Source organism: Balaenoptera borealis (assembly GCF_965194805.1).
Source record: "Balaenoptera borealis genome assembly, chromosome: 3".
NCBI lineage: Eukaryota > Metazoa > Chordata > Mammalia > Artiodactyla > Balaenopteridae > Balaenoptera > Balaenoptera borealis.
In genome coordinates this window covers 2,190,037-2,208,727 of record NC_138866.1, presented here as the reverse complement: position 1 = coordinate 2,208,727, position 18,691 = coordinate 2,190,037, and the positions used below count along the sequence as shown (strand labels likewise).

Sequence of the window (18,691 nt, the reverse complement as noted above, 5' to 3'; positions counted from 1 at the left end):
GAAGGGACCTACCATTCAAAAATATTTATCAGGCACTTATGGCCCCTGGGGTCAGACAAGCCTAGCTTTTGTGCCAACTGCCCGGGACCACCTGGGACTCAGCCGGGTGCTGTGTGCAGGGTGTGGTGCCGGGCGCTGCGGAGCCCCCGCACGGAGGTGCTCGCTCCCTGTGCTTCGTCAGGGCGCTCTCAACTTGCTGGGTCTGTGCTGGCGTCGCTTAGCAGCACTGCTTTAACCTACAAATAAAGATTTATTTTCATATTATTCTGATGGAAGATTTTATTAATGTAGGCATTTTATTCGTATAAAAGGTGTTGACAGTAGAATATTTTGTGTTCAAAATATTGATTCATTTTGGGAGCAACCTAAGGGATTTGATGTTGCATAACAAATCTCTATTTAAATTCACTGAGTAAACTGCAGTGAATCATAACTATATTAAGCCAAAGCCAACACTGCAGAATAGAGTTTATTTGAAAGAACAATTAGATGAAAATTTCAGGGTGACCTGGAAAGGTTTCACGCTTTTGTATAACTCTAAGTTAAAATAATATGATCAGTTGGATGCCACATAGGAAACTTTGTACTGGTGGGTCTAGCAATCTTAGCAGCAGGGGTCACATTTGATTAGGAAGTAGATTTATTCTAGAGGGTTTATGTAGCATGAAGAATATTAAATTCAAAGAGATTGTAGTGATATTTAAGATTTCACTGGCTATCTTAAATTTTCAACTTGACTCTGTCAAAATATTTCTGACATTTTGTATTTTAAGACTAAAGTAAGTATGCAGTGGTAATGGATGTTTGGTCATGACTTCAGGTGAGTAAGACTTCAGAGAAACCTGTCACAAGGCCAGAAACGAAACCAAACTCACCATCGCCTTGTAGTTCCAAACCGTGGCGTATTTTACCCACGGGTAGTTTTAACTCTATTACCCGGTGGCATGGGGTAGTCATTTTATTCTTGAGTAGCTCCTTGCCTCCTCCTTGTTCAAATCCATTTGGATAATGCTTTTCAAAAGTAAGCAAAGTAATTCTGGTCAATTCTCATATTAAAGTGGCTAGAAACTAAGCAAATGATTATTTAAATGATGTGAGAAAATTCATTTTAGCCTAGCCAAGGTCTCAGTACCTTCCTTGAAGTCTGAAATGGCCTTACTTGGTTCAGCTAAAGGTGCTTTTTTTTGGTGCATCTGGTTGTGAGTGCCATTTGTTAGTCCTAAGGGAATACGTAAACCCAGGGATGTCAATGCTGAAATTCAAAGCAATGAAAAAAGGTGCTTGGTTTAAAAAAAAGGACAAATGCATCTGCTAGGCATTACTGATGTCTTGGGAATTTTGAGGTGTGTATTTTGCTTATTGCTAAGGTATTAGGTGATTGCCCAGGATGTGAGCTTACAGGTGTCAGAGCCATCGTGACAAGCTACCACGGAGGCAGTGCTGGTCTGTGAGACCTGGGTTTCAGTCCTGGTGACTCTGACTTTGGACAAGTTGCTGAATATCATTATTTTAGTTCCTCAAGAGACCAGGGAGGAATTTGGACTACTGGATAACTTTTTTTTTTTTTTTATAAATTTATTGATTTTATTTATTTATTTTTGGCTGTGTTGGGTCTTCGTTGCTGTGCGTGGGCTTTCTCCAGTTGCGGCGAGCGGGGGCCACTCCTCGTCGTGGTGGGCGGACCTCTCACTGCAGCGGCCTCTCCTGCTGCGAAGCACGGGCTCCAGGCGCGCGGGCTTCAGCAGCTGTGGCTCGCAGGCTCTAGAATGCAGGCTCAGTAGTTGTGGTGCACGGGCCCAGCTGCTCCGCGGCATGTGGGATCCCCCCAGACCAGGGCCCGAACCCATGTCCCCTGCATCGGCAGGAGGACTCCCAACCACTGCGCCACCAGGGAAGTCCCATTTTTTTTTTTTTTTATGGCCTTTATTATGTTGAGGTAGGTTCCCTCTATGCCCACTTTCTGGAGAGTTTTTATCATAAATGGGTGTTGAATTTTGTCAAAAGCTTTTTCTGCATCTATTGAGATGATCATATGGTTTTTATTCTTCAATTTGTTAATATGGTTTATCACATTGATTGATTTACATATATTGAAGAATCCTTGCATCCCTGGATAAATCCCATTTGATCATGGTGTATGATCCTTTTAATGTGTTGTTGGATTCTGTTTGCTAGTATTTTGTTGAGGATTTTTGCATCTATATTCATCAGTGATATTGGTCTGTAATTTTCTTTTTTTGTAGTATCTTCATCTGGTTTTGGTATCAGGGTGATGGTGGCCTCATAGAATGAGTTTGGGAGTGTTTCGTCCTCCGCAATTTTTTGGAAGAGTTTGAGAAGGATGGGTGTTAGCTCTTCTCTAAATGTTTGATAGAATTCACCTGTGAAGCCATCTGGTCCTGGGCTTTTGTTTGTTGGAAGATTTTTAATCAGAGTTTCAATTTCATTACTTGTGAGTGGTCTGTTCATATTTTCTATTTCTTCCTGGTTCATTCTTGGGAGGTTACACCTTTCTAAGAATTTGTCCATTTCTTCCAGGTTGTCCATTTTATTGGCATAGAGTTGCTTGTAGTAGTCTCTTAGGATGCTTTGTATTTCTGCGGTGTCCGTTGTAACTTCTCCTTTTTCATTTCTAATTTTATTGATTTGAGTCCTCTCCCTCTTTTTCTTGATGAGTCTGGCTAATGGTTTATCAATTTTGTTTATCTTCTCAAAGAACCAGCTTTTAGTTTTATTGATCTTTGCTACTGTTTTCTTTGTTTCTGTTTCATTTATTTCTGCTCTGATCTTTATGATTTCTTTCCTTCTGCTAGCTTTGGGTTTTGTTTGTTCTTCTTTCTCTAGTTCCTTTAGGTGTAAGGTTAGATTGTTTGAGATTTTTCTTGTTTCTTGAGGCAGGCTTGTATAGCTATAAACTTCCCTCTTAGAACTGCTTTTGCTGCATCCCATAGGTTTTGGATCATCGTGTTCTCATTGTCATTTGTCTCCAGGTATTTTTTGATTTTCTCTTTGATTTCTTCAGTGATCTCTTGGTTATTTAGTAACGTATTGTTTAGCCTCCATGTGTTTGTGTTTTTTACGTTTTTTTCCCTGTAATTCATTTCTAATCTCATAGCATTGTGGTCAGAAAAGTTGCTTGATATGATTTCAATGTTCTTAAATTTACTGTGGCTTGATTTATGACCCAAGATGTGATCTATCCTGGAGAATGTTCCGTGCGCACTTGAGAAGAACGTGTAATCTGCTGTTTTTGGATGGAATGTCCTATAAATATCAATTAAATCTATCTGGTCTATTGTGTCATTTAAAGCTTCTGTTTCCTTATTTATTTTCATTTTGGATGATCTGTCCATTGGTGTAAGTGAAGTGTTAAAGCCCCCCACTATTACTGTGTTACTGTCGATTTCCTCTTTTATAGCTGTTAGCAGTTGCCTTATGTATTGAGGTGCTCCTATGTTGGGTGCATATATATTTATAATTGTTATATCTTCTTCTTGGATTGATCCCTTGATCATTATGTAGTGTCCTTCCTTGTCTCTTGTAACATTCTTTATTTTAAAGTCTATTTTATCTGATAAGAGTATTGCTACTCCAGCTTTCTTTTGATTTCCATTTGCATGGAATATCTTTTTCCATCCCCTCACTTTCAGTCTGTATGTGTCCCTAGATCTGAAGTGGGTCTCTTGTAGGCAGCATATGTATGGGTCTTGTTTTTGTATCCATTCAGCAAGCCTGTGTCTTTTGGTTGGAGCATTTAATGCATTCACGTTTAAGGTAATTATCAATATGTATGTTCCTATGACCATTTTCTTAATTGTTTTTGGTTTGTTCTTGTAGGTCCTTTTCTTCTCTTGTGTTTCCCACTTTAGAGAAGTTCCTTTAGCATTTGTTGTAGAGCTGGTTTGGTGGTGCTGAATTCTATTAGCTTTTGCTTGTCTGTAAAGCTTTTGATTTCTCCAACGAATCTGAATGAGATCCTTGCTGGGTAGAGTAATCTTGGTTGTAGTTTCTTCCCTTTCATCACTTTAAGTATATCATGCCACTCCCTTCTGGCCTGTAGAGTTTCTGCTGAGAAATCAGCTGTTAACCTTATGGGAGTTCCCTTGTATGTTATTTGTCATTTTTCCCTTGCTGCTTTCAGTAATTTTTCTTTGTCTTTAATTTTTGCCAATTTGATTGCTTTGTGTCTCGGCGTGTTTCTCCTTGGGTTTATCCTGTATGGGACTCTGTGCACTTCCTGGACTTGGGTGGCTATTTCCTTTCCCATGTTAGGGAAGTTTTTGACTATAATCTCTTCAAATATTTTCTCAGGTCCTTTCTCTCTCTCTTCTCCTTCTGGGACCCCTATAATGCAAATGTTGTTGCGTTTAATGTTGTCCCAGAGGTCTCTTAGGCTGTTTCATTTCTTTTCATTCTTTTTTCTTTATTCTGTTCCGCAGCAGTGAATTCTACCATTCTGCCTTCCAGGTCACTTATCTGTTCTTCTGCCTCAGTTATTCTGCTATTGATTCCTTCTAGTGTAGTTTTCATTTCAGTTATTGTATTGTTCATCTCTGTTTGTTTGTTCTTTAATTCTTCTAGGTCTTTGTTAAACATTTCTTGCGTCTTCTCGATCTTTGCCTCCATTCTTTTTCCAAGGTCCTGGATCATCTTCACTATCATTATTCTGAATTCTTTTTCTGGAAGGTTGCCTATCTCCACTTCATTTAGTTGTTTTTCTGGGGTTTTATCTGGTTCCTTCATCTGGTACATAGCCCTCTGCCTTTTCATCTTGTCTGTCTTTCTGTGAATGTGGTTTTTGTTCCACAGACTGCAAGATTGTAGTTCTTCTTGCTTCTGCTGTCTCCTGGATGACATTTTAAAGACAATTTGAGTGTGCAAATGGCAAATCCGATTTTGCAGCATAAATCTGTATTGATTCCCATGACATCCTGAGTCAGTGAGCACGCCTTTGTTGGTGCACTCTATCTGGTAATAGACACGGTTGTTAAGCACATGGGTTCGAGGGGCAGACTGATCCCCGACTTGCTAATGTGTAATGTTGCGAAGTTGCTGCATCTTTGTGTTTCAATTTCCTCATCTCTACAATGGAGTGGAAAAAGGAGAAAGGTATTTGTAGAGTTGTGAGGAATAAATGAATAACTACAAGATTAAATTAATACTAACTAATAAAAACTGTGACTAATGTGTATTCAGTGCTTCCTGTATGGTAGGCACTTTCTAAGTGCTGAGGATGCAAACCTGACGGAGACACAGTTGTGTCTTCAGGAGGCTCACAGTCAGGTGGGAGGGAGAAGGAAGCAAGGCTGGTACAGGCTTGTACGTGTTGTGATGGGCGTCCTTGTACAGTACAGACCAGGGTTTGAGGAGGGTCACTTTCCCTGGGAAGGGAAGGTTCACAGGAATATGCGAGTTTAAGTCCACTTTAATTAAAAGGAGTTTAATTCCCCAGAAAGCAAGTGCTTGCCGTGTGTGCCTGGCACCTCGTCAAGTGCCAAGAGTTAGTGTGAATAGTAGATTTCAAGACATGTGAATGTAGTCTTGGGGATGAAGTGTCTGACAGGACAGTGGAGGGGATTGGAGAGAAGGAGCATGAACACAAGAGCAGAAAGGGCACCAGTGGAGCAGAGCTTGCAAGCCCACCCTGGTGTTGAGGGAGGCTGGCTCTCGGCAGAGCAGGGCCTGCTGAGCCAAGCTGGGGGAGGTAGACTCACACCCAAGGCCGGGTCAGAAGGACAGAGTGGGGAGGGAAGTGTGTGAGGGTGCTTCGTGAATTTGAATGTGTTGGATTGTTAAATTAATTTGAGTTTCATGAGTTCTAGACTATTTCTTCATAAAAATTATGACTTTTAACCATGGCTTGTCTGTGGCTGCTTTCATACTAAGTATGTAAATGAATGGCCATGGACGTGTTCCAATAAAACTTTATTTATAAAATAGTAGCAAGTTGGATTTGGTCCTCAGGCCATAGTTTGCCAGTCCTGGTCTAGAGACAGTTTCTACATTACAGGACAGGGAGAGCGAAACCAGAGTCCACTAGCCTTACTGAAGTAGCAAAACAGAGATCAGAGTTTGGAGAGCACAAGGCAGCTAGGATTTGAGGGGCAAAGTATAGGGAGTAGGGAGCTACTTAGAGAACTCCAGAGATCTGCAGAAGGACCCCCTGAGATTTGGGCCGAGTGCTGATCTACACGTACATCAGAGGAAACACCTCAAAGCAAGGAAAAGAAGCACCAGAAAGGAGTGGACTCAACACTTTTTGGACATCACACAGAGCTGAGATAGTTTGTGTTCCCACCACCCAGGGTGGTATCAGTTAGGTCCTTTTAAAGCTTGTTTTTTAATCTTCGTGAGGGTGGGTTCAGAGCAGCTTTTTCATTTAGGGCATCAAGTAGATTCCTCAGAAGGGTATCACCTTAGTAATGGGACTGAATCAGCCCTGGACTAAAAGACTGCTGCAGACTTGCCCTAACTGATTCCAGGTAACTTAACTGCATTCCCAGAACAAAGCCCCAACTATATTTAAAAGGATATTATGATAAAATCCAGCACCCAACAATGTAAAAAAGTTTGTGTCCAGCATCTAATAAAAATTACCAGGCATGCAAAGAAGCAAGAAAATATGATATTAACCAGGAGGAAAATCAATCAATAGAAACCCAGAAATAACAGATGATGAAATTAGCAGACAGGGGCATTAAAATAACTATTATAAATAAGTTCTACATATTCATGAGGAAAATGAGCATAATGAGTGAGTGATATGAAAAAGACTGAACTAGGACTTCTAGAGATGAAAAATGTAATAGAGAAGTGAAAAATACAATAGATTAACAGCAAATTGGCTGTACAGAAGGATCAGTGAACTTCAAGACATAGCAATAGAGGACTTCCCTGGTGGCACAGTGGTTAAGAATACTCCTGCCAACGCAGGGGACACGGGTTTGATCCCTGGTCCGAGAAGATCCCATGTGCTGCAGAGCAGCTAAGCCCGTGCACCACAACTGCTGAGCCTGCACTCCAGAGCCCGCAAGCCACAACTACTGAAGCCCATGCGCCTAGAGCCCGTGCTCCGCAACAAGAGAAGCCACCGCAATGAGAAGGCCGTGCACCGCAGCGAAGAGTAGCCCCCACTGGCTGCAACTAGAGAAAGCCCATTAACAGCAACGAAGACCCAGTGCAGCCAAAAATAAATAAATAAGGTAAATAAATAAATTTATTTTTTAAAAAAGACATAGCAGTAGAAACTATCCAAAATATGGTAGAAAGAATAAAGAAGATTGAACAAAATAACAGAGCATTAGTGACCTGTGAGACAAAATCAACTGTTTCAAGATATGTGTAACTGGAGTTCTAGAAGAAGAGGAGAGAATGGAAATGGTATTTGAAGAAATAGTGCTTGAAATATGTCCAGATTTTTTGAAGACTGCAAACCATGATGCTCACAAACCCCAAATAGAGCAAACAGAGAAAATCATACCAACGTGCCACGTAATCCAATTGCTGAAAAACCAGTGATGAAGAGAAAAAAATCATAAAAAGCAGCAAGAAGAAAAGAAGACATGTTACAGAGGAACAAAAATAATGTCAGAAGACTTCTGTCCAGAACTTGGGTAAGCCAGGAGACAACAGTGCTGTCTTTAAAGTAGTGAAAGGAAGAAACCTGTTAATTTAGAATTCTGTACCCAGTGAAAATATCTTTCAGAAATGAAAGTGAAATCAAAATTTATAGGCCAAGAAGTGCTGACAGAATTTATTGCCAGCAGAACTACAACTACAAGAAATTTTAAAGGAAGCTCAAGTAGAAGCAATATGATATCAGATGGAAATTTTTACACAAAGGAATGAAAAGAACCAAAAATGGTCAATAATTGGCAGATATTCACACTTTTAATCTTTTTTTAATTGATTATTTAAAGCAAAAATAACAATGTATTTTGGGATTTATAATACTTGTAGAGGTAAATAAATAACAATAGCACAAAGGTTGGGAGGGGAGAAATGGAAGTACAGTGTTACTGTATCTCAAGTGGTATAATATTATTTGAAGGTAAACTGTGATGAGTTGAAGATGTATATTATATCTAGAAAAATCTCTCATCAGTGGGGAATAAAGAAACATTAATTGCCAGTATCAGGGATGTAAAAGAGGATATTATTACAGATCCTACAGATGTTGAATGGGTAATAAGGAATATTGTGAATAATTTTATGCCAATAAATTTGACAACCTAAATAAAATGAACAAACCCCTTGAAAAACATAAACCACCAAAGCTCACTCAAGAACAAATGTATAGCATAACTATATATTTATTAAAGAATTTATAGTTAAAATCCTTACCTCAAAGAAATCTTCAGGCGCAGATAGCTTCACTGATAAGTATTAAACACTTAAAGAAGAAAGAATACTAAATCTGAAAAAAACTTTTTCAGAAAATAGAAGACGAGCGAATGCTTCCTGTCTCATTCTGTAAGGCCAGCCTCATCCTGAAAGCAAAACCAGACAAAGACATTATAATAAAGGAAAAACCACCAAGCAGTATTTGTCATATATAAAGCATCCTCCATAAATTTTAGCGAATAGAATCCACTAGGCAGCATATAAAAAGGATGTTACATAATGATCTAATTTATCTCAGGAATGAAAAATGGCTTAACATTGGAAAATCAATCAATGTAATCCACCACAGTAATAGATCAAAAGAAGAAAAACGAGAGTGAAACACAGAGATGGGAATGTGGAAAACACAAAGGGAAGGCAGGAGACTGGAAATAGTGAGCTCTGACACATGTATAATTGGTTCTGAGGAGAGAGGAGAGAGGATGGTGCAGAAGCAGTATTGGAAGAGATAATGGCTGAAAATTTTCCACAGATTATGAAAGAAGCCAAACCACAGATGCAAGATGTTCAACAAATGACTGGCAGGTTAAGTAAAAAGAAATCCACCCAAACACGTAGTGAAACACATGATTACCTATAAAGGAACAGTAATAGACTTCTCAACACAGGCAATGAAAGCCAAAAAGACTTGAGGTAATAGCTTCAGTACACTAGAAGAAAGAATTCTGTATCTTTTTTAAAAAAATGAATGAATATTGTATAAAACATTAATAATGACAAAAAGATATACACATGCATACACACACAACAGTAGAATATAAATTGGAAAGATGATGAATGGAGTTAATATTTTAAGGCCCTTGCTGTCCAAGGGAAGGGTAAATATATTGATTAAGATTGGACTTTGGTAAGAACCTGTACATTATAATTTCTAAAGCAATTACTAAAAGAATAGAAACAATATGTAATTTCCAGATGACTGGGGAGCAGGGACTAGAATGATAACAAGTAATCCAAAAGAAGCAAATAGAAAGCCCCTGGTAACATAATAGAGTTAAATCTAAGTGTCAGTAATTGTTTCCGGTGTAAATAGCATAAGTGTTCCAATTAAAAGACAAAGATATCAAGCAAGATATTTTAAAAATCCAACTGTATACTGTTTATAGAGACCCACCTAAAACATGAGGATTAAGAGATGTTGAAAGAAAAATGATGAAAAAAATAAACTATGCAAACACTAGCCAAAAGCAAGGTTGTATAGTGTCAGAAAAAATACAGTTTAAGGCAAAAAAAACAGTACTAGAGATAATGAGTGTCATTTCACTTAATGGAGTTGGCAACTAGTTCCTATAACAAAACATTCAGTAGTTTATTATAAGCAAATTCGTTTCTTACACAAAGTCCAGTACAGATAGTCCTGGTTGGCAGATTGCTTTCCAGATGCTCATTTGGGGATTCAGCTTCTACCTGTGACTGTGCCATCTCTTAGGACTTGGAATACTCTGCAGGAGCCTCTGCATTTGGGGGAGTATGGAGACTCACACCAGTATTCACGGGCTAGGCCTGAGGGTGGGGTACGTTACGATCACATTCCGTTAGGGGGAGCCCAGGTCGTATAACCAAACTTAACTGCAGGGGAGGTTGGGAAATACAATCTAGCTTTGTGCCCAGGAAGTAAAAGAAGCAAGTTCGGTCAACCTGTAGTCTCTGTCATGGGTTGTAATGGTAAAAGGTTCAATTCAAAAGAGAGTCATAATAATTCTCAATGTGGAGAAGCCTAATAATATGACTTCAGAGTATCCAAACTACAATTTGCATAAGTACAAGGAAAAAATTGAGAAATTTACAGTTATCGTGGAGATTCCAACACAAGTCTCAGTAACTGATAGAATAAGCAGGCCAAAAATTTAAAAAATTTTGTAAGCACAGATGTTTTACATAGGATCAATACCCTTGGTCTGATATACGTATAAATAACATTCCATCCGAAACCTGCAACGTATACTTTATTTTCAGGCACACAGAAGACATTTCTAAAAATTGACCAATACTAGGCCATAGTGCAATACGTTTCAAAGATTATAATAATACAGATTATAATCTCTGACCTCAGTGGAATTGAGCTGTAAATCAGTCACAAAAAGATAATTATAAAATCCCTAAGAGCTTAAAAATAAAGGAATATTTTAAAAATATTCTAAGAAGATGACATAATGGAAGTTAGAACATGCTTTTAACTGGCTGAAAATGAAAATACTATACATCAAAACTTGTAGAATGCAGCCAGATCTCTCTGTCCATGGAGAGAGATTTTATAGCTTTAGAAAGGTAGAAAAGCTGAAAATTAGTAGGCTAAGTATCATTCTAATTAAAAATTTGAAAAAGAATAGCCAAAAAAACCCAAAAAGCCCAAAGGAAGAAAATCAGAGCAGAATTAAGCAAATGGAAATTTTACAGTAGAAAAGAACAACAAAGCACCCAGATTGGTTCTTTGAATAGTCTAGTAAAGTTGACAAACCTCTGGTGAGATAAGGGAGAAAAAAGAGGAGGCACAATCAATGAAAAGAAAGGAAAAAAGAGAAGCTACTTTGGATTCAGTAGACTATAAAAAATCATAAAACATTATTAGAGATAGCATCATGTCAGTAAATTTGGAAATTTAGATGAAATAAACAAATTTCTTGAAAAATGTAACTTTCTAAAAGTAGCTGCAGAAAAAATAGAAACCTTCACTAGTCCTATAACCATTAAAAAAATAGAATCAGTAATTAAAATTTTTTAGGCACAGATGGCTTCATTGTTAAATTCCACCAGACTTTCAAGGAAGAAATAATTCCAATCTTACCCACATAACTTCCTCAGAATAAACCAGGGAACACCTCCTAATTTATTTTATGAGGTTATCATAACTTTGTTACTAAAACCCAATAGGGATAGTATAATTAGTGAAGTGTTTATAGTAGACAAGGACAAATAAATTACAGCTATTGATTTTTCATTCTCTTGCCAAAGAAACATTCAGAGTTAACTTGCCATTTGGCAAGAACTGTAGTTCAGGTTTGGGTGATAAACTGATTTGACTTACAAAATGTGATTGAAATAATATGGAGGCTGTGTGTGTGTGTGTGTGTGTGTGTGTGTGTGTGTGTGTGTGTATGTATTATCGTGTGTTACCTTAATTGATCTCTGCGGCTTACTGAGTAAATTAAAACACATGTTTTATAATGAGTGATCATATCAGTGAGGGCTCTTTCTGATGTAACTGGACCTTAGCTGTTACAAGCAAAGGGGGATTTATTGATCACCTAATTAAAAAGCCTCAGGGCTGGCTGCAGTTGAGTCAGTTTCATCCCCAGCATCTTCCTCCATTTTTGCTCTGTTCTCAAAGAGCCTCTTCACTCCCATGTGCTCATGTTCAGGTTCTTTGGGAAAGAGTGAAAAATCTCTTTAAGTCCCAGAGAAGGAAGAAAAGACTCGATTCATTTTGACTTTGGTTGTGTGCTCACAGAGATGAAAAACTCTGGCCGGGAATAGGCTGCTCTTACTGGCCAGCCCCCACCCCACCCTGACACCCGTCCCCTTGTGCCTGGGTGTTGGAACCAGTGTCTCTGGAAGCTGGTGGACTGAGAGTTGGGGGGTTACACCTGGTGAGAAATTGGAGTGCAGTAACCATCGCAAAAGTGAACGAATGCTTGGTTGCAAAATTAAATCTCCATTGCAGCAATTGTCAGATGTAAAATTTCATGAGTTTTTCTCCTAAATAATTATAAAATTTTACATAATAAAGGATTCTTAGGACACCACTACATAGCCATTCAGTTAGCAAGAATTAAAAATAGTCTGACAAATTTTGGAAACGTTGAGCAGCAGAAACTCTCTCATACCTTCTTGTGGGAGTGTAAATTGTTACACTCGCCTGGGGAAGTAGTTTGTTTGGCCTTATGTAGCAAAGTTGTATATACACTTACCCAGTAATCTAGCAGTCACACTTGTAGGTGTATACACTAGAGGAATATATGCCTATATGCTTAAGATAGTTGTGCCAGAAAGATCTCAGTAGTGCTAATATTTGCTCCAAAGTAGAAATTACCCAGGGGACAGGGGAATGGATAAGTAAATTGTGGTATATTGCATGATGGAATATTATAAGCAATGAAAACGAACAACAGAGCCAGCAAAAACAATGGAGCAAAAACAAAGCAAGACAGAAGAAGACGCACTGTATGATTGTGTTTATGTAAAATTCAGAAGCTGGCAAAAATAAACTATTAGTTGGAGTTACATGCCTAGGTGATAAATCTAAAGAAAAGCAAGGAAATGATAACCATAGTTAGGGTGGTTGTTACTTAGAGGCGGAGGAAAGGGTTTGGGATCAGAGAGAGGCACCCAGCTTTTTTTTGGTTGCAACAGTGTACCATTCCTTGGTCTGGTGGTAGTTGGACTAGTGTTTGCATAATAACCTTGTGAAACTGTACATACATGTTTCCTGTGCTTTTCTATGTGTAAATAATCCAGAGTTATCCAGACTTTGTCATTTATGTTCAACTCAAAAAATGCAGAAAATCCAAAGCACATGTTTATATAGAATGGTTAAAAAAGTTTTCTCTTAAACTTCTTACTTTATCATTTTTTAGAAATTTCCATTTTTGAAATTCTATTTTTAAAATTTTCCACATGTGAGTTAACCACGTATCTTACTTCCTAGGTAAGGGACTCCACTACACTATCTGAAGAAGGATAAGGTTGACGCTGCTTTGCTTTTTCTTTATTGAAATCTCTTCCCGCCTGACCAAGCTTAGATACATCTTCTTACGGCATATGACACACAGGTATGTCACTAGAAAATTTTAATTTGTGTGGATTTCCTTCTTCAGCTGTTACTTGTTAGCTTTGCATGACAGTGAAGTAATTAAATTCAAAAACACCCTGAACTTACTCACTTTTGGCTTTAGCAATTTCATTCTATAACAGGTGTATTGGACTGTCTTCTGCTTACATGGCACTGTATTTTGGTGTGTATCTGACTTTTTTTTTTAAAACCAGCATTAAACTTTGCAAGTGATAGACATTACACCTGATGGCTTAGAAACGATAATGAGTTTGAAAACCAAGGTTAGCAGCATGCATCTCTGAAAGCCCTGAGACCCAGCCTTCCCTCGGAGGATGCCGCTGCAGTAAAGGTGCCAGTGGCTTGAGGCTGGAGGCCTGCCCCCCTGAGTATTGCATCTTTTGATACAGGAACTGCTTGCTCCTTAACCGTCTTTCTCTAGGAGTTTGAAAGGAAACAAAATACCCTGTGTTTTAATCTCTAATTTGTGATTGAGTGGCATTTTATACTTGAAATTAAGAACTCTTTAATATGTTAGAACATAAAAATGAATATGAAACGGGTTTGAAATGTTTGCATCCAAAGTAAGATTTAATACATAGCTATTTTTCATAAATTCATAAGGATCCAGAAAACTGGTATTTAAAATTTTATTCATAATCACAGTACCATTCAGTTTTCCCCAGTAGTCTCAATTTGTTTTAGTTTGTTTGAAGCAGGGTCCAAACAGTTGCATTTAGCTGATCCGGCTCTTAAGTCTCTGTTAATCAATTGATTGCTCCACCCTATCCCTTTTCTTCCGTGCATTTTCTTTTTTGTAAAATCCAGGCTGGTTGTTCTGTAGTCAGGGGTGTCCCTGTTTTGACTTTTGCCGTTTCCATTGAACACATTCTTCTATCCCGTTATTTCCTGGGAGGTGGTAGGTAGATCTAGAAGTTCGACTGGCTCAGCCTTTGAGCACGTGCACTCGGAGGTGGTGGTGTGTCCCCTCACCAGGAGGCACTTGGACTCACAGTCATTAGGGGTTGTAAATGGTGATAAGTTTCATCCTTTACTCTGCCTTTTTTTTTTTTTTAGTTTGGCTGTGTTGGGTCTTTGTTGCTGCACGTGGGCTTTCTCTAGTTGCGGCAAGTGGGGGCTACTCTTCGTTGTGGTGCACGGGCTCCAGGAGCTCGGGCTCAGTAGTTGCAGCATGTGGGCTCAGTAGTAGCGGCACACGGGCCCTAGAGCGCACGGGCTTCAGTAGTTGTGGCTCACTCACGGGCTCTAGAGCGCAGGCTCAGTAGTTGTGGCGCATGGGCTTAGTTGCTCCGCGGCATGTGGGATCTTCCCGGACCAGGGCTCGAACCTGTGTCCCCTGCATTGGCAGGCGGATTCTTAACCACTGCACCACCAGGGAATTCCCTGCCTTGATTCACCGAAATACTAACTGTTTGGTTACCCTAAGGGACAGTTCAAATAGGAAAGGTAGGACAAATGCCTGATTCTTTCTCTTTATGGGTTCTCAAAATAATGAGATGGTCTCATAGCCGCTCCAAAAGTGACCAGGGATTAAGTATCAGTGTAAACTCATGAATTTAAATATACGTGGTGTGTTTTAATCCATTGCAGTTATTACTCTCATGGATGCTAGGATTGTGCCACTTTTGCCAGTGGAGCCTCTTTAAGTTGACTTCTTGTCCTTTGACGTGACCCGTAGCCTTCCTTTCCTTGGTCTCTGAAATGGTAAGATGTTTCGGATTCGTTTTGTACTTTTTCACCCCAGGCCTGGAATTGGCTATTTCTCTAAGCAGCTCTGGTTCCCTCTTATAGAAAATGGTACCTTGAGACCACAGACTGGGCACTAGGGATACTCGTTGCTATAAGGCTGGTTATTGTCTTGGGCCTTTTTGGTGGGCAGCCAGGAAATACACTTTTTAATCATGAGTTCATACTGATACTTTTGTTTAAAATTCAGGATTATATGGTTTTTACTTCTTTGATTCTGAATTGATGTGTCTTTTCTCTTATGCTGAAAATCTTGGTTCCTAACAACATTCACATCATTACTTACTTGTTTTAACCTATAAAATAAACGTGATAGTTTTAGAATAATAATACCAACATATTATCAACCAGTGTATGATTACTGAAAACTGTTTGAGATTTTCTGCAGTTCTTTTTGTCCTCAGGGTAGATCCCTAGGGATGTTCTGCCGAATTATTAAGTTTTAGCGTCACCTGAGCCAGTTCCTCAGTGTGCCACCAACTTGCTACATAGTTAGATTCATTTATTTTATTTTTATTTTAAGGAATAGCTTCTTTCTAAATTTTGGGTTAGACGTTTATAAAAAATATTTTCATGGTTACAAGTCAAAATAAAGTATTTTCAGAAACGTAGCTTTCATTCCTGATCTTTATACCCTGTTTCTTCCCTCCTCCACAGTTAACTTTTTTTTTCTTAGTTTTTGGTTTATCTGTCTATTTGTAATATAAGTATGTGTGTGTGTGTGTGTGTGTACCTACGGCCCTCTTTCTTAGAAAATAGTAGTATACAGTACAAGCTCTTCTCCATCTTTTTAAAAAAATTTTATTTATTTATTTATTTATTTAGGCTGCGCCAGGTCTTAGTTGTGGCATGTGGGATCTTTAGTTGCGGCACGCGGACTTCTTAGTTGTGGTATGCAAACTCTTAGTTGCGCCATGCGTGCGGGATCTAGTTCCTGACCAGGGGTTGGACCCAGGGCCCCCGCATTGGGAGTGCAGAGTCTTACCCACTGGACCACCAGGGAAGTCCCTCTCCATCTTTTTTTTTTTTTTTTTTTTAATTTAACAACGTATCATGAGCTCACACCATAGCAGTATATAGAGATTCTCCTCATCCTTTTTTACAGGTGTATAGTATTCCATCATGTTGGCTATACTATAGAAAAAAATTAACTTTAAAAAATGTGTTGGCATTAATCAGTATATGTTTCTCCTGCATATAAATGTCATCAATTTTGCTCTTTATCCAATTGCAGATTTCTCAGTAATTTTGGGACCTTCCTTGCAAGTGCATCACTTGTCTTGGCCTGGTTTTCCTTATGTGTAAAATGAGAGACTTGGACTAGAAGCTCAAGATGGGCTGTTTTAGCTGACAGAGACTGCAGATGAGTAAAGTGAACCTGAGAGCATCTCACTAGCGACAGAATGACCACCCCGTAACCAAGGCCACAGTGGTGATGGGAAATTAGGTTGGAGGCCATGGAATCGACAGGTCTTGATGAATGATTGAGTGTCAGAATCAGGGAGATGGGGACAGTTCTGCCTTAGGCAGCTGACCAGGTGATGGTGTCGCTCCCTGAGATGGGAGCAGGTTGTTTCTGAGTAGGTAGAGAGGTGAGTTGGACAGGAATGGGAAGCACTGAAGATGACAAATTCCATCTGGGCTGTGTTGACCGTGAGGCTCCTGTGCAGTACGACAAAGTTAGAGGGGTCGTCTCGGAGCTCAGTGAGTGTGGGGATCAGAGCCAGAGGCTCGTCTGTGCAGGTCTGATTGCCCAGCAGGAGAAAGAAGGGGATCTAGATCAGCACCTGAACAGCTCCTACCTTTCAACCACAGGTAGAAATGGGAGAGTCTGTGAAAGAGCACAGAGCCAAGAGCCACTGATTTTTTAATTCCCATGTTGTATTCTAAAAGTGATTTAAATGTGGTAATCCACTCCTAAATATGGCCATGTTTTATGCTTTTCACTCATATTTCCCAGTAAAGTCGATGCTCCAGGAAGATGAACCTTATCACCCAACCTGCAGCCCAGGAGCCTCCAGGCCGGGCAGGGCCTCAGGGCAGCATCCACTTGGAAAGGTGCGGCCCCCTCTTAGTTGCTTGTCAGGTGGACGGAGCCCTCAGCTCTTCTCCCTCCTTCCTGTCCAGATGGCAGGACTCTGGCCCTTGGCCAGGATAGGCACAGCCTTTTTGCACATAGTCAGAGTTGAATGAATGCTTTTTTGAAAATCCTAAGTCATTTGAACCAAGTGCTATTGGCAGTGTTGGGCCTCAAATAGCTATTGTTTTCCTAAAGGGAAGACCAAGTTTTATACTATGGTTTTAATCAGCTGCGTTTCCAGCTGCATGCCTGTGCCAGTCTGTCTCTCTCCCTTTCTCTCTCTCCTATGTGGGGCTTTTCATTTGTGATTATGAGCTGCCTGTTTGTTTGGATAAGAATCTAGTCTCCTCTTGTCTTTGCTTTCCCAGCGAGTGAGCCACGCGCTCGCTCCCTCGGCAGAGTGTTTGGCATCAGGTATCATGAGAAGAGCCAGTGTGCTGAAATGTTTGCGTGAATATGGATTGCCAGAACACTTTTTTTATCAACAGGGCACACCTGTCTGTCTGTGGTTTTCTCCCTTCTCCCTTTATTGGCATCACTTGGATGATGTTTTTAATTTCCCTCCTGGGCTTGATGTTGAACTTGTTCTTCTGCGTCTTTGTTGTGTTTAGTACTTTCGTGCTGGCAGGAGCCATTTTCTTCGTTTATCTGATGCTTCCCTTTTTTGGTTTTCCCCGGGCTTTCCAGTTCTTGGAACACCCTTTTGTCAGCAGATGTACATTTGTTTCCAGTTTCTAATCTCCAAGTAAAATGTAGCTCAACTTAAATCACAAAAATAGGGAACATAAAATAAATCATTAGGGTAATGAAGGCATAGAGGAAAGTGAAAGGAATCCAGTCCAATTCTTTGCTGTATTTCTAAGTACAGATATGCCTCAACTGTGAGAGAAGGGCTTCCTGAGTAGCTGGCTAGAAACTAGGATTTTATGAAATGAATTTCTCAAATAGAGACTTTTTTCATTTGGGTAAAAATATGGCCTCAAAATACAATAAATCCATACCTAAACATGTAGCAAAGAGTAAATAATATAATAATAGAGTAATAACTCTACTGGAAGCTGCAGAATCAGAATTCTAGAAATGGGTATGCTAGACTCTGTGACAGGCCCTGGTTTGTGATGCAGGCCCAGGACACCAGCTCCGGGGCCGCCTCTTCCTGGGGCTTCTGGTCTTGCCTCCTGTTGGGTTCCTCAGAGCACACTGACTCGGGTGCTGTTCCTTGGCCGCATACTTTCCCTTCACTGTAGCTTCCTTTGCACTCTCTTTGCCTAGTGTATCTGTTGTTACTATTCAGCAGAACGTTTTTCTTTATGTGTGTGGAAGCAGACATCCTCTTTCCAAACCTGATGCTAGAATGAGGGTGGGAAAGTGAGGTGTTGGCAGTGGCCCAGGGTGCTAACCAGAGGCATGTGTGTCCAGTCTGGGGGTGCCATAACCTCTGAGCCGCTTCCCCAATCAGGCTGTTAAACATTTAGTCTGTAGGTCCCTAAAAGTTTCACCCTCCACCATCTCCTTAAGGCATTTGACTGAGTTCACGTAGTTTTTCTTCATCAACACAATCATTATTATAAATATTATAGAATTTCATTAACCTATAATTGTTACATCTAAACTTTAGGATTAAGGTAGAATTTAACTGTTTTTATACCCACATATAAATAACTGAAATAAAG

General features: G+C 39.6%; 1 protein-coding gene across 3 annotated transcripts in view; it reads left to right on the top strand.

Annotated features, from left to right (window-relative positions):
• TRAF3 (TNF receptor associated factor 3) overlaps positions 1-18,691 on the top strand; it is a 116,605-nt gene that overhangs the window by 48,498 nt on the left and 49,416 nt on the right. For 2 of the 3 annotated variants that reach the window (XM_082387460.1, XM_082387458.1), the window contains exon 2: positions 13,049-13,172. The exons of the other annotated variant lie outside the window; for it this stretch is intronic. In XM_082387460.1, the coding sequence (XP_082243586.1) occupies positions 13,162-13,172 (11 nt within the window). In that variant the 5' untranslated portion in view covers positions 13,049-13,161. The remainder of the gene's footprint in view (positions 1-13,048; positions 13,173-18,691) is intronic. 3 annotated transcript variants of the gene reach the window in all.